The sequence below is a fragment of the Myodes glareolus genome, chromosome 21 (genome assembly GCF_982192425.1).
Source record: "Myodes glareolus chromosome 21, mMyoGla1.1, whole genome shotgun sequence".
NCBI lineage: Eukaryota > Metazoa > Chordata > Mammalia > Rodentia > Cricetidae > Myodes > Myodes glareolus.
This window is the reverse complement of record NC_142046.1, coordinates 14773484-14788306: the sequence shown is the minus strand read 5'-3', so window position 1 is coordinate 14788306 and position 14823 is coordinate 14773484. Positions and strand designations below refer to the sequence as shown.

At 52.2% G+C, this 14823-nt stretch overlaps 1 protein-coding gene across 1 annotated transcript; it reads right to left on the bottom strand.

Moving 5' to 3' along the window:
- Window positions 1-83: 83 nt before the first annotated feature.
- On the bottom strand, window positions 84-6961 carry Asb6 (ankyrin repeat and SOCS box containing 6). The gene is made up of 6 exons (XM_048431995.3): window positions 6726-6961; window positions 5571-5746; window positions 2161-2267; window positions 1953-2061; window positions 1580-1666; window positions 84-1468 (listed from the first exon to the last, which is right to left on the bottom strand). The coding sequence occupies exons 1-6, from the start codon at window positions 6836-6838 to the stop codon at window positions 804-806; spliced, it is 1257 nt and encodes a 418-aa protein (XP_048287952.1). The 5' UTR covers window positions 6839-6961; the 3' UTR covers window positions 84-803.
- Between the last annotated feature and the right edge of the window lie 7862 nt (window positions 6962-14823).

Here is a 14823-nt window from a genome sequence, read left to right as displayed (position 1 = left end):
TCCGGCAGTCTGGAGTGATGTTGCTGTGTGGGGACATGGGTCAGGTCGTGGGAAAGTGCCGACTGATACACAAGGACACCGAGTTTAATCTTATAAATATATTTCATCATCTCTGCTCAAGGTCTTGCAAGGGCTCAGCACTAGAGAGGAGAGCCAGCTTCTGGCCTCAGCGACATGCTCTGAGGAGCCCCTTACAAAGCCAGGCCTTGAAACAAACTGTCCCGATGCACCCATGATACCTTTGAGCAGGAGGCATACCCCGAGACGTGGATGTGGCATGAGCAGAGCTGTCACCAACCACAGTGCCTTTAGTGCTCGGGCAGGGCCCTAACCAGAAGCCCACCACCACTGTAGTGGCCTCAGTGCCACCTCTTGCCCTTCAAAGCACTGTAGACTTGAGGTGGCAGAGTAGGGCCAAACTGGATGGCCCAGGGTTTTGGCGCTGGTCCCTGAAAAGACCCAGGCATGTGCCTCCCCCCAGGATCAGTCAGATGCCAAGGCTCTGAGGGGCCTGGCCTCTGTTTCCCCACCTCTGCAAATGGCCTGTCAGCTCCTGATTCAGGGGCAGCTGTGGCCCGTCCACACCAGCCCCTCCGATGTGGCTGACTTGCGAGTGCTGAGGGAGGAGGTGAGTGTCTCCCTGGAGGCAGCAGTGCCTTTGACCTCCAGAGCACTAACCTAGTGGTTTAGTATCAGTAAAGGGCAAAGCTTGCCCAGATAAAGACCCTCAGAAGGCTGTTACAGTACCAGGTCTACCCTCGGCTTGGCTTCAGCCAACCCAGGCCATTCTGTCCCAGGATCCATCAGCAGCTGTCTTCTGAGCCACTATGTGCACTGAGCAGGTACCACTTGAGCCTGTCAGGCAGGGGCAGGGCTTTGACCTTGGTGTCCACAGGCCATGGGCGCAGGCACAGCCGAATGGCCACACGGCACAGATGTTTGAGGGGTGGGGGGTAGCTCTCTAGCTGCCGCAGGGAGGCATGCAGGGCCTGGATCTTCCCTGCCAAGCTACCCACTGGGTGGATGTTGAAGTTCTCAGGCAGCTGAAGCCTCTGGGAGCTAGTCACCATGAGGTCCAGCACCGTCTCAGCCTTATGCAGAAGCTCAACATGGCTGTCATCCTCAGCACAGCCCGGGTGGGAACACAGCCTCTCAAATATGAGGCTGAAGCCAGACCAACAGGATGCGCCATGCAGGGAGCAGTTGTAGGCGGCCCCAGACTCCAAAAGGAAGCGCAGAAGGGGGAAGTGCAGCTTGAAGCTCTTGAGGCAGATGTGTGTGAGGGACTCGTGGGCTGGACACTCACTGGGGTCGGCCCCATGGGCCAGCAAAAGCTGTGTAACTTGGAAGCAGAAACGGTTGATCATTGGGGCCTCCTCCTTATCCCCGCAGACAGTCTCACCGAGGAGGAAGATGATGCATGTGAAAACAGTGTCCCCATCTTTGGTGGTGGCCTTGACGTCTGCCCCTGGAAGAACCACGGAACAAAAATGAGAGGTGGCTGGCAGTCCTTGCCTAATGGGGTGTGTGTGGGGGGGTGGACAGCAGAGGACAGCAGCTGTGGACAGCAGAAGCTCACCTCCCTCCAGGAGGAGCCGGATGTTGTCTGTGTTGTGGATCTGCACTCCGTCGCTACTGGCCAGAGCATGCAGCAGCGCTGTCTTCCCTAGTGGGGAGACGGAGGATGAGGTCAGTGTGCCCAGAGATGGGAAACAGGATTCCCAGGGCTGAGGGAAGAGCTGCTGGCTTTCCATCCACACAAAAATAGGAACAAGGCCAGCAAAGTCAGCACCTGTCTGCACCCACGCACCTCTTAAAGGTGCCTTCTGAGGCAGCATGGAGATAATGACCACACCTCTCCAGGGCGCTGGACTCAGGCAGGCTAGCGCCCTCCTCTGTGCCAGCTGTGGCTGTGCCATCCTCTAGGGCCCGCCTCCCACCGAGGCACTTACCGTTCTTGTCAGCTGCATTAACGTCTGCTCCAAGATCCAAGAGGCGCTGCAGGCAGGGCAGGCGTTCGGGTTCCTCGCTGGCCAGATCTAAGGGGCTGCTCTCATGAATCTGGTGCCAAAGGGGACAGCAGCCACGTTGGCCTGGGGCCTGAAAGGCTGGTTGGTAAATCTACCACACACACCCAAGCCAACTGCACCTGACTCTTACCCGGTCCCTCCGGTTGATGTCCGCCCCATGGCGCACCAGCAGTTCCACCATGTCAGGCTGGTTTCTCAGGACAGCGATATGCAGAGCTGTATAATACGTAACAGGGTCTGGAGGCAAAGAAGTCGGAGTCAGTCCATTCTCAAAGACCCGGGACCAGCCCCAGCCTCTCCCCAGATGCTAGGCCTGCAGTCCTGGTGTGTTCTGAGGCTGTGCTGGCCTCAGTCTCCTGTCTGTTCCCAGGGTCATGCAGAGTAGCTGCTGTGCTCAGGCCTGGCAGTACAGCCAGACTCTCACATCGCCCTGGCAGGCCTTGACCTTGCTAGGTAGTTCAGGTCACTACAGATCCTACTGCCTCAGCCTCTACCAGGCTTGGCCAGCCAGGCCCGGTGACCATGTGGATGGGCTTTGGAGCAGACCCCCATCTTCTGCTTGCAAGATTTCAGGTGCTGCAGCCTTGAGTCTGTTTCTCAATGAAAGACAACAAGGCTTTGTGAGGGTCAGCACGCCCCCCCCCACCCCATAGGCAGTGCTACCTGTGTCCACCTGGAGTGACAGTCAATGGCAGGACAGGAAGCTGGCCCTCCATCATTACCTACGAGCCCTGCTGGCAGAGGAAGTCCTATGTTTTGCTTTTATTGGTTAATGTTTAGGCTTAGCAAAATAGGGCAAGGTGGGAGTTCCAAGCAGATAGAGGAGGAGAGCGTAGGTGGAGTGAGTGAGAAGCCATGGAGCTGCCAGTTGGAACCTTGCCAGTAGGCCACAAGCCTCATGATAATTAAATAATAGAAATGGGTTAATTTAAGATATAAGAGCTAGCTAGCAATATGCTTAAGTGACTGGCCAAGCAGTGATTTAAATAATATAATTTCTGTGTGATTATTTCTAGTCAGGGCAGTTGGGAAATGAACTAGTGGCCCCTGCCAACAATTGGCACCTACATGGTCAACTAAATCCACTTAAAACCTGAGAGAGCTTGAAAAGAATTCTACACACACACACACACACACACACACCCAAAGTTTAATGCAGTTTCTTGTTTGCTGGCAGAAAGCAGAGACATGGCTCCTTTAAGAGGTTTCCTGACTCAGCTTTAGAGGGAAAAACTGCACAGCTTCTTTAAAAATCAGCTTCCTGGTTCACCAGCAAGAAGCCTGGCTCTTTCAGGAGGCCGAGCACTTGACTGGGGTTTGTGAGCAGCGTGTTACAAACTGCTTAATGGCACAACATAGACCTGCTGCATGCCTGGAACTGGGGCAGGGTGCACGGCTTGCAGAAGTGGTGAACAGACCTCCGCCATGTTGGGCTGGGCGGAGCCAAAAGGCAAAGCATTTTAAGAAGTGCTCCTGGTCAAAAAAATTATTACAGATATGCAACAAAGACAGATTCAGATAAAAAAGACCTCTAAATGGGTCACAGTGTTGGATAAATGTACGTAGGTTTGAGAGATGAGAAAGAATAGACAGTTATAAAAGGAAGTAAATGGTTATAAAAAAACAAAGTCTTTAAAAAGAGTACAGTCATGGATTAAAGAAAAAATAAGCTACAGAAAGATGGAATATACACAGAGTCTGGATTATGTGTATTACTGTGTTTTCTTTGAATTTTTTGACTGTGAATGAGCTAAGTACAGAGAGACATTTCATTGTATGGGCTGCTAAGCCAAACCAACATAAAGGTATTTTGACTTCAAAATTTGGGTCTAAGGATTTGTTGCTTTGGAAAAGGGGTCTTCTTTTGTTTCTACAGAGGATGAGAACCTGTGGATTCCTTCTAGACTAATGTGGTTTGATGGACCAAGACCCCCTGAAAGGCCACTGTGAACACCCGTGAACCCCCCAAATTACTCTGCCCAAGAAAAAGCAGGAAGCAGTTTGGACAGAACTACACCCAAATTCCCAAATATTGTTTATAAATGTTTATTTACATTTAGAGGGGGGATATGCTATAGAGATTTGCATTGGTATAGATCTTGGTTTATTGATAATAATTTAAGATCAATTTTGTTATATATATATATTTCTGCTCTTGATTAAGGTATTGTGTTTCTGCAGCTCATTTAAAAAATAATGAATAAATACAGTTAATAGATAATCATCTATAACAGTCAAGCTTATATCATGTTAGTTATTCTTCAAACCTTTCAAAAACTACAGAATATGGTATTTAAAATGTTTTAAGAACTTATGACTTTTCATGACAGTGAGACACATCTGCTCCTGGCAGTACCAATCTACTTCAAGAGAATGATGGGCATCGAAGAGGCTCCTCATGGAGTTTGTTAGCCATTTGGGCAAGAAACTGCTCTTGAACTGCTTGACTGGACTTGCAGGACCCACAGCAAACTGACTGCTGAAGCTGCCTAAAGAAGGTGAGACAGTCCTTCAGGGTGCCTGCTTCATAAAAGAGTCTGCCAAACATTCTGCAGGACACAGAAGAAAGTTACTGATAAACTGCCAATATAGGTGGAACTGTCTTTGAAATTTCCTGCTTCATGGAAAAGTCTTCTAGATGCCATGGGCCTGTAGGCTGAAGATGGATGCCCCAACATTACAGAAAAACTCTGGGTGATTGTCCAGGCAGCGAGATGTCTCTGTCAATTCTAGAGTTTTGAAAGTTGCTTACAATGCACTTCCTGTTTACTTAGGTAATATTATATCCTTCTGGAGTCTTTGATGGAGTTGAAGCATAGATAGTTATAGCTTTCCTTAGTTATGATAAAAGATAAAGTATATATAAATATTGTAACTGTAATTCTTGCTTGATACCTGTTTTGTTAATGTAATTTTACTATGTTAAAGTTAAAAACCTTCATTTTTATTTAAACAGGGAAAATTGTATAGGAAGTTCTTCTGTCTTTGTTTTGCTTTTATTGGTTAATGAATAAAGCTGTTTTGGCCAGTGACTTAGCAAAATAGGGCAAGGCAGATAGAGGAGGAGGGCGTAAACAGATTGAGCAGAGACGCCATAGATCCGCTAGAGGAGAAAGATGTGTGTTGCTAGTTAGGCCACAAGCCTCGTGGTAAAATATAAAATAATAGAAGCAGTGATTTAAATAATATAGTTTCTGCTAGGAAACGAACTAGCAGGCTCTGCCAACACCCTGCTTGTAACTGATGCCTAGTACAGCTTATCTTCCCATGTGCAGGGACTGGGCAAAACCCGCCAGACAGCTAAAAGTTGCAGAAAATTACCTTCCCTTAGGCTCTGGGCAATGCCAATGTAATTAGTGTAATTTCATCATAACGGAAGTGGGATTAATCTGGAAGCTGGGAAAGTTTGGCCACACAATCACATGACAGAAACAACACCCCTCTGTGGGGTAGAGGTGTTAAGAGACACCAGAAATCCCACAGGAGTGGGGAAGTCACCCCATAGACAGGAGGTCCTGGCCCCTCTGGGATCCCGCTGACCTTCAAAATTGAGGTTGGCCCCGCTCTGCAGAAGGACAGCAGCTGCCCGAGTCAGCCCCAGCTCAGCCATCTTCAGCAAAGCGTTGCTCACACCTTCCTGGTAGAACGGAGAGTGGGCCTTCTGCTCCAGCAGCTCCGTGAGGCCCAGGATGCGGCTCTCCTCAGCAGCAGCATAACTGCACATCGGAGGCAAAGCAGATACGGGGGGAACGCTTGGGGACCAGGCACTCTACCCTGTGTGCCGTTCCACAATCACCCACAAAATCTGATCATGCTCCGTGAGGCAGGAGGTTTTCTTGGTCAGAAGTCTGAAACGGTTTCAAAGTCATCCCTCGGCTCGGTACCATAGGGCTGGCTCTGTCCAGCTCTCTCTCAGACCACCCTGAAAGTGGCCCCAAAGCTTTCACCCTTCCTCGTCGACACCACCTACTTGGGCCTGGGGACTGCTCCACACCTTGCACCCAGCTCTGAAAACGGCCCCGCCACCTCCACCTTCAGAGCCACCCTCTCCCCACGATGCTCATCACTCGTTCTTCTCCCTAATCTCACCCGCCAGACCTCTTGCAACAGGTTGGCTCCATGATTCGACCAACGCCCAGATACAAAAAGCTTATCTGGGTCAACCCTCCGGAATACGCTAGGCCCCGCCAAGGGAGGGCGGCAGCGCCTTGATGTGCAGCCGCCGGCCCTGCCTCGGAGTTCTAGAAAAGTCTCGCACTGTATTTACAGAGGACGCCTCAGTGGAAAGAGCTGATGTGGTGTAAAAACCTGGTGAGACTGACAGTGTCTGCAATTCCAGCTCACGGCTCTCCCAATGCCCCTCCTCTGCCCCACCCCACCCCACCCCCTGCATCCCACACCACACTGCTGGTCTGGATGCTCGCCTGTCGCAGCGCTCCCAATACCCGGGGAGCCCTGCACAGGGCACGAGAACCACACCGGATTCCTTCCCCAGACGCTCTCAGAGACCTGCTGTCTACAAAAAGCGCGCTCGGTCAGTCAGTTCGTCTCCTCCCCGCATCCGTACACAGGGAGCAGCGCCGAGGCCCGGGTCCTCTGCCCTGCAGGACGCTGCGGGCGCAACTCGGGCTGGAGCTCGCGCTCGGAGTCACGCAACTCCCGCCGCGACAATCACAGGGGACCGCAGCCACTCACTCATCCAGGGGCTCCTGCCGCTCCAGGTCCTGGATGCCCAAGGCGCCCAGGATGGCGTCCACCAGGGGCTGGTACTCGAAGATGATCCTGCGGAAACCGTGCAGGAACGGCATGGCGACGGTCGCGCGTCCCGACTCCCACACGCCACCTCCTCCCGATCTACCGGTTCAGACCCCGCGCCGGTGCCCAGCCCTCCGCCCAGGCCGCGGTTCCGCACCGGAAGCGACCCTACCACTCCTACTTCCGATCCGCGCGGGCCTGTGAGGGCGCTCGTGCGGCCACAGTGCCCCCTGCTGCCCGGGAGGACCTCGTGGCGCGCCTCCCAGCCCCAGCTCCGCCCCGCCCTACGATCCCCCACGTGACCGCTAGAGGGCGTCTAAGCTCCGCTGGGGCCCGTGACCTCGTCCTCCGAGGTGACTCAGACCCTGTTCCTAGCCAGAACACTGCTCCCTGCAGCCACTCCCTAGGAAGAGCTGCAACCACCTCAGTCTCCACGCTGCATGCAGACTGCGTGACGCAATGAGGACCCTGCACTCAACTCTTCTCCACAGACACTGGGGACAATTCTTTATTCTCTGTCCCTTGTCCCCTGGCCAAACAAGCTGCCCACTTTTGCCAGCTCTCTCTGGAGAGAATCAATGAACCTTCACGTGCTGGTGTGTAAAATGGGCATAACCTCATCTGCCTAGGGTCCTAGGCCCTGAGTTGGGAGGTGGAGATGTAGCAGGAACAGACTGTACAGGGACCAGGGAGCATCCCCACTTCATAAAATGGAGCTGCTGCAACTTTGACTCCTGCAGCAAGGCCCTGGTGATTCTAGAAGGGCAGTTATGGGGAGGTGTCGGTGTTCCTGAAGTTGCATCAAGCCATGGCTCCAACCCTGTATTGGGGTTTGTGGTCTTTCTGCTTAGCACCTGCTGTCTGCCACAGGGCAAGAGTTGGCCGACTGGGAACAAAGTTTCTTGTTTGTTTTTAAGACAAGAGCTCCTGTAGCCCAGATGGCCTTGAACTCGAGGAGTAGCTGAGGCTGGCCTTGTATTCCGGAGCTTCCTGCCTCCACCTCCCAAGTGTTGGTATCTCATACTTGGTTCCAGGATGCCCCAGAACACCAAGTGGGCATTCAAGTCTCTTATCCAGAATGAAAGAGCATCTGTGTAGATGTTACATAGCTCCTGTTGGGCACTAAATCAGCCCTGATGTGACTCTGCTCCCAACAGTGTAAGTGCCAGGTTGGTAATTATTTACTGGGTTGTTCAGGGAATAACAGCCAACAAGCAAACAAACAAAGAACAACAAAACCTGTACAAGGGGCTGGAGAATTGGCTGGGCAATTAAGAGCACTGGCTCCCCTTGCAAGGGAGCAAGGTTCTGTTTCCAGCCAGCTAGGGCTACATTAGTGAGATCCTATCTCAAAAAAGGGGGTGGTGGTGGCTGGAGAGATGGCTCAGCAGTTATGGACCCAGGTTCAACTCCCAGCACCCATGGGTGGCTCACAGCTTTCTATCTATCTGTTACTCAAGTCCCAGAGGATCTGGTTCTATCTTCTGTCTGGACTCTGTGGGCACCAGGTACAAAAGCAGTGCACAGACATGCATGCAGGCAAATCATCCATACATGTGAAAAAACAGAGATGTACCTTGCGGGTGGGGGGTGGCTCAGTTGATAGGCTGCTTAGGTGATGCATGGAGCCTTGGGTTCCACACCCAGCACCGTGCAGACTGGACATCGTGGCTTCCTGCTTCGGGTCTGTGCCTTTGTTCCAATCAATCCCTTTCTTCCTCAGTGGCTCCAGCCCTTGGATTTAGGGGCTGCCTGTTCCAGAGTGGCTTCAGTTTGCCCTCATGACATCTTCGAGACCCTTTTTTCAAATAAGGTCACTTGAAGGTCCCCAGGAGCGTCAGTGGAACTCAGAGGACAGACTACAACCCCTCTGGTCCTGGTCTCAATGTCTTCATCTACAACTTAATACTTTCCTGGCTCTCAAAGTCCGAACACCAATGAAAGGCATCTTGATGTCACTAGTGGCTGACAGAACGGGTAGAGTAACAAGAACTGGGCCAGCAAAATGGCTCAGAGAGTGGAGGCTTGCCACCAAGCCTCATGACCTGAGTGTGATCTCTGGGACCCTCACGGCAGAGGGGGAGAACAGACTCCTACAGGCTGTCCTTGACTTCTACCCACACTGTGGCACACGTGTACAGAGCGTACATAAATGCAAACACTTGCACACCAAACACATAAGAGTTAACTTGCGCTTATGGAGCCACCCTCCCTGGGTCCTAGCATTGGGCTAAACACTCTACACACTGATTCTGTTAGATCCTATTAAATAAATAACACTATACTCTTTCGTGAGCAGGAATCTGGCGCAGAGAGGTTCCAGAGATTGCCCAATGAAGCACAGTTGGCTAGAGACTTTCCCCTGTCTGCACACCGTCTTCCAGCCTCTCTGCCTCTGTGCCCTACGAGGGTCTAGACTTGCAGGAGGGAGAAACTGACCTTTGTCCTGTCACAGCCCTTAGGCATCACAGTGGAGCCAGGCTCCACTGCTGGCCAGTCCCCCAGGCTTCTGTCTTTAGAAAGTCCTATGCCCCTTGACCCCTCCTGTCAGCAAGGGCAATCCTGTTTCCTCCATCTGCCTCCCATTAAGGCTGTCACTTCACTCACAGCCCCCTCTTTCAGCTCTGACCCTTCTCTCTCTTTTCCTCACCTCTGCCCTCCCTCTCTGCCTGACCAGACAAGCCCCATCTTGCCACCCAGATCCAGAACTCCTCAGCCCAATGTGGGACAAACACAACGCTCAGACCCTAGAAAGGTCTGTGCCTCTTTCTTACTCCCTTGGGGAATGTAGGGGTTAGACTGAATAATGTTCATATAACCTTAATATATAAAGAACTTTCAAAATCAATAAAACGGTAAAAATGACCTGCAGGATATAGACATAGGACATGCATAGGTGGACACAGGCAGAGTCAACAGGCACAAGGAGTGACCAGCCTCTCTAACCGTCCATCAATAGTGTCAACAACCAACGCCACACCTTCAATCTCAACACTCAGGAGACAGAGACAAGTGGACGTTCTCTGTGAGTTCAACATATCTACACATCGAGTCCCAGGCCTGCCAGAACAACCAAATGAGACTCTGTCTAAAAACCAAAAAAAAAAAAAGTTTTTAATGTCTAAAAAACATTATGTGTGTGTGTGTGTGTGTGTGTGTGTGTGTGTGCCCATGTATGTTCACACTCTTGAATGTCTGCATACTCAAGCCCATACAGACATCAGCGGACTGCTTATGGAAGTTGGTTCCTTCCACCATGTGGGTCCTGGGGATTGAACTCAGGTCTGCAGTCTGAGCAGCAAGTTCCTTTCTCCACTGAGCCATCTTGTTGGCCCATCCTTCTTTGTACTTCTATGGATTTTCTCCTTTTCCACAGTGAGTATGTCTTTGTCTTAGGATTTCTATGGCTATGAAGAAATACCATGACCATGCTAAAGGAAAGTCTTTAGTTAGGGCCAGCTTATAGTTCACCGGTTTAGTCCCTTGTCATCATGGCAGGAAGCACGGCAGGGCACGGCAGACCTGGTGCTGGAGTTCTCCATCTTCAGACAGCAGGAATAGAACTGAGTCACAGTGGAACTGGCTTGAGCTTCTGAGACCTCAGAGCCCACCCCTAGTAACACACTTCCTCCAGCAAGGCACACCTAGTCCAACAAGACCACTCCTTAGTGACCAAGCATTCAAACACATGAGTCTGTGGGGACCATTTCTATTCAAATCACCGCAGTCCTGCTAGAGACTTGAAGCTGGCATATGCAGAAGCCAAGGAATAGCACTTGTGTATCCCTACAGCTGAGGCTGATGGCTCAGCGGTGGGGAGCACTAGCTGCTCTTTCAGAGGTTCTGAGTTCAAATCCCAGCACCCACACGGCAGCTCACAACTGTCTGTAATTCCAGTTCCAGGGGACCCCACATCCATGGCAAAACACCAATGCACATAAAATAAAGATAAAATAAAAAATAAAAGATACCCACCCACCTCTACACACACACACACACACACACAAACACACACACACACACGGCCCAGGAGATAAGAGACTCCGAGAGAGGTGACCTCTGCAAGTTTAGAAGGTGAAGGGCCAGGCTGGGATGTAGGCATAGAACCTGGCTTTACTTTACTTCCTTGGAGGCCACTCTTCATCCTGGCTTCATCTCTCTGTCCTGTTTCCCTCACACACAAGTGTGCTTTTGGGTGTTCACACTTACTCCTTCACCAGTTCTCACACACATTTGCTCTTATGCCTGGTCAGACTCAATCGTGGACATGCGCACCCATACACACAGACACGCTGGTACATGGAGAATTGTCATACTCACACTCAGATTCAGTCTCTTATGCACACACACACACACACACACACACACACGCACGCACGCACGCACGTACACATGCCTGGACACACATGCACAGACACACGCGCACATGCACACACGTGCACTGGCTCGCTCTCTCAGACACAATATTTAATTCAGTTCCTCTCATTGGTTCTCCCTCACCTGTGTCTGGGAGGGCAGCTGCCAGGACAGGTGGTGCCTTGGCCCCATCCCAAGTCTTTCAGCCTCTCCCAGGACGCTAGTCTTTAGCCAGCTGTGCCCCTTAGAAGGCCCTGAGTGAGAAACCGGGCAAAGGCCCCTCCCTCTCTTTTCACCCTTCCTTCCCTCCACAACCTTCCTATGGGATTTAGTGGCCTTTCTTTCCCTCAAGTGAAGTATTTGGAAGCCATACTGCCACTCTAGGGCTGTTCCATCATGGCCGAGAGGAGCCTGTCGGGGCCTGAGGCACTGGGCAGATGAGCTCAGCCCCTTCCCGAGGTGCTGTAATGGCTCACACCCTCTGACAACCCCTTTCTTTCCCTTCTGCTTCCCCACACTTATGACCCAGTGTGCCCCTGACCAGCAGACCCAGCTCATTTGGCCCTGTTCAGCTCCAGTCCCAATGCAGGAGACAGAGGGTCCTAATTTATAAGTTCCCTCGGTGGGCTCATAGGGGAAACTGAGGCACTGAGAGGTAAGTGAGAAGAGATTTCCTACCCTTCTCCTAGGACATCTGTCCAGAGCCTTTCTCTAAGGTGAGACCCCAATCCAGCTTCAGCTGCTCAGCCTTCCAGCCCCTGTAAAGAGTCAAAGGCTCTGACTGCCCCAACTGCTCCAACATCAGCTGTATCCCCAGGGGCCCAGAAACCCAGGAGAACAGGAGGTGACTTGCATAGAGTCACAGGGTCCCTGGTCAGGGAAGAGCAAGAATTCTGGGCTGGGGATTTCCCTAGCCTTTGCTCAGCCCGAAGGCCTGTCTGTCCAATCAATGGATGAACTGGGTGACTGGATAGTATCCTCTCCACTCCAGAATCCAGGGGTTTCTTCAGAGTCTGCCAGACAAGGTGCTGACTGACTTCCAGCCCATGTGTGGGAAACATGGCCCAGCCTGTCCCCCAAAGATCTACCCATCCTAATATCAAGTCACCTCCACCTCTGCGTGACTGTAGCCATCTGTGCTTTGGTCAAACTGCCCAGAGAGCTGGAGGGTATGCCCAGGACGCTGAGGTTTGTCCCTCTACTGCTGGCAGATGAGTGGGCCCAGAGTTCTGGCCCCAATGGTTCCTCTCATCTCAGAGGCCCACTGGTGACTACTTGGCCTCAAGCCCTGGCATCCCCGGGGGCAGGGGGCCTGGTGGTGATGGTGGCACAGAGCTCAGGAGAGAGGCCTGCTGGCACCCTCTGGCTGCTAAACAAAGCCTGACCTGACCTGGCCTGCCAAGAGCCAGCAAGAGGTCTTGGACCCCTGACAGGGGGAAAAAAAAGAATGGGCAGGAGCTGGGGTTAGGGACATTTGCTCATGGGAAGACCAGTCCTTTGTACTCTGCCCTGTTGGCAAGCTGACTCAGGGCAGGAAGGACCCGTCGCCATCCGTCAGGGAGACAGAGTGGGCCCATGGCTGCCAGAGGAGGGAGCTGGGAAATCTGATCATTAAGAACCTCTCCTGGCTGTCTGGGGAACTTAATTAAATTGCTGGAGAGGGCTGGGAGAGGGCCACATCTGGAACCAATATGTAGCCTGCTGTTTTCCCTCTTCCCCTTGGCCCATGTCACCGCTGGAGCAGGGAATTCAACCGTGCAGTAGGGAGCTGCCTCCTTAGGCACATGGGGAAGCGAAGAGGCAGGCTGGCAGGGATTGGAACCCAAGCCCACAATGACAGACACTATGATGGAGACACTTACTGACAAGGGTCAGAGAGCCTCGAAGTGACCGAGGTGGGAAGGAGAGAGTGGTGTGGCCAGGCATGCTTTGGGGTTTGACTGTAGTCAGGAGTCATGAAGTCTGGGGTTGAGAGTGTGGCTCAGTAGGAAGAAAACATACCGCGCGTGAGGCCCTATGTTCAATTGTCAGCAATGCATAAAACCTGGGTATGATGGTGTCTGCTGAAATCCCAGCCCTTGGGAGGTGGAGACAAAAGGACCAGTTCAAGGCCAGCCTGGGCTACAAGAGACCTTAGGAGAAAAACCCAAACAGACAAATTAAAAAAAGAAAAACCCATAACTATTTTACAGGTGGGAAGACCAAGTCCCACAGAATTCCAGAAATCAATAAACCTTGGCACCAGTCCCATGCACAGCCAGTATTTGCCAGACTCTTGCCCTGGCTGACACAAGGTGACATTCAGGTGTAGATTTTGTCATTCCTCTGCTATAGGGACAGAGGGAAGCAAGCGGTGATGGAACCGGGCTGGCTCTATGGATTTGATCCTGGGTCTGTCTGGATACTGTCTAGCCATGCTCCCTGGGCCACTTCAATGGGAATGACTTCATTTAGCAGTTATTTTATGCTGGCTGGTGCCGGGCATGGGGCTCTACTCTAGGGAGTCTACAATGTATCCAGCAGGCAGTTGGCAAGAGCCAGACGGCTGGGGCTGAGACTGTCCGGAATGTGGGCGGGAATCCACATCGAGGGTGAACCCAAGTAACAGGGTCTCTCTCTGTCCTGTGGAGCAAGAACGCCCAGTGCAGGTCGGTCCTCTGGAGGACAGGAATGGGTGTATAGTTGGCAGGCTTGACTCCTGAGGCTATTCCACAATGGCCTAGGCCTCTGTTGCAGTCACTTTCTACAGCAATCCAGGCTTACTTGCCAGTTGCCTCCCAGCTCCGAGGCCCACAGGCCCCAAGTCAGCTCTCCTGCTCCCCACGCAGGGCTGTGAGGGAGAACACATTCCCCGCCTCCTGGCGGGACACTGTCTCTGGGGTAAGCTTTGCTCCCCTCAAACCCAACACAGCTCCTAAAGGCCAGCTCCTTCTGTGTGACCTCCTTCAAATCAGCGTTGTGCTCTGCAGCGGCTCTGTCGTCAGAGGAGCACCCACATGGCACAGCTGGGGCCCTGACTTCCACATGCCAGAAAGGCTCAAACCCAGCACCGCTACTCTGCCTGGTTACTGCCCCACACTTATGCCTGCTCCGCCCCCAGCAGGCAGAGGGCGGAGCTTGTACACGTCCAGGGCCTTGGCGTAGAAGGATGAGTTACATCCCTACACATCCCCGAGAGATTTGGAAAGGTCATTTGAGCTCTCTGGTGCAGTGGGGAAAGTAAGGCACAGCAAGGCAAAGAAAAAGAAAAAACTGCCTGTAGTTTCTGCTTGGGGCAAGCAGGGCCAGCTGGCGCTCTGTGGGTCTGTCCCACGCTAACCCTCCCAGCTAGTTGCCCCTCCACTAGTCCCCTTTGCTGCTTATACTCCCCACCTTTTGTCTCCTCGGTTTTCCTTTAGTACAGGCTCAGAGGTCCCTCTGTACGCATGCGCCTGTACCCGCCACCCCTAGAAGGCCATCGGTGGGACTGTCGATAGGTGCTGGACTTTGTGGCACACACTAGGTCTCAGCACGGGGAGGCAGAAACAGGCCAAGCTCTCTGAGTTTGAGGCTTGTTCTACATAGTGAATCCCTGTCTCAAAATAAGCAAACACAAACAACAAAACCACGTTGGTGGTTACTAAACCCGGGATTTAGAGACATTTGGGAGTGCCAAGGGGAAGGGGGCAAAAAGCAGCTGGTA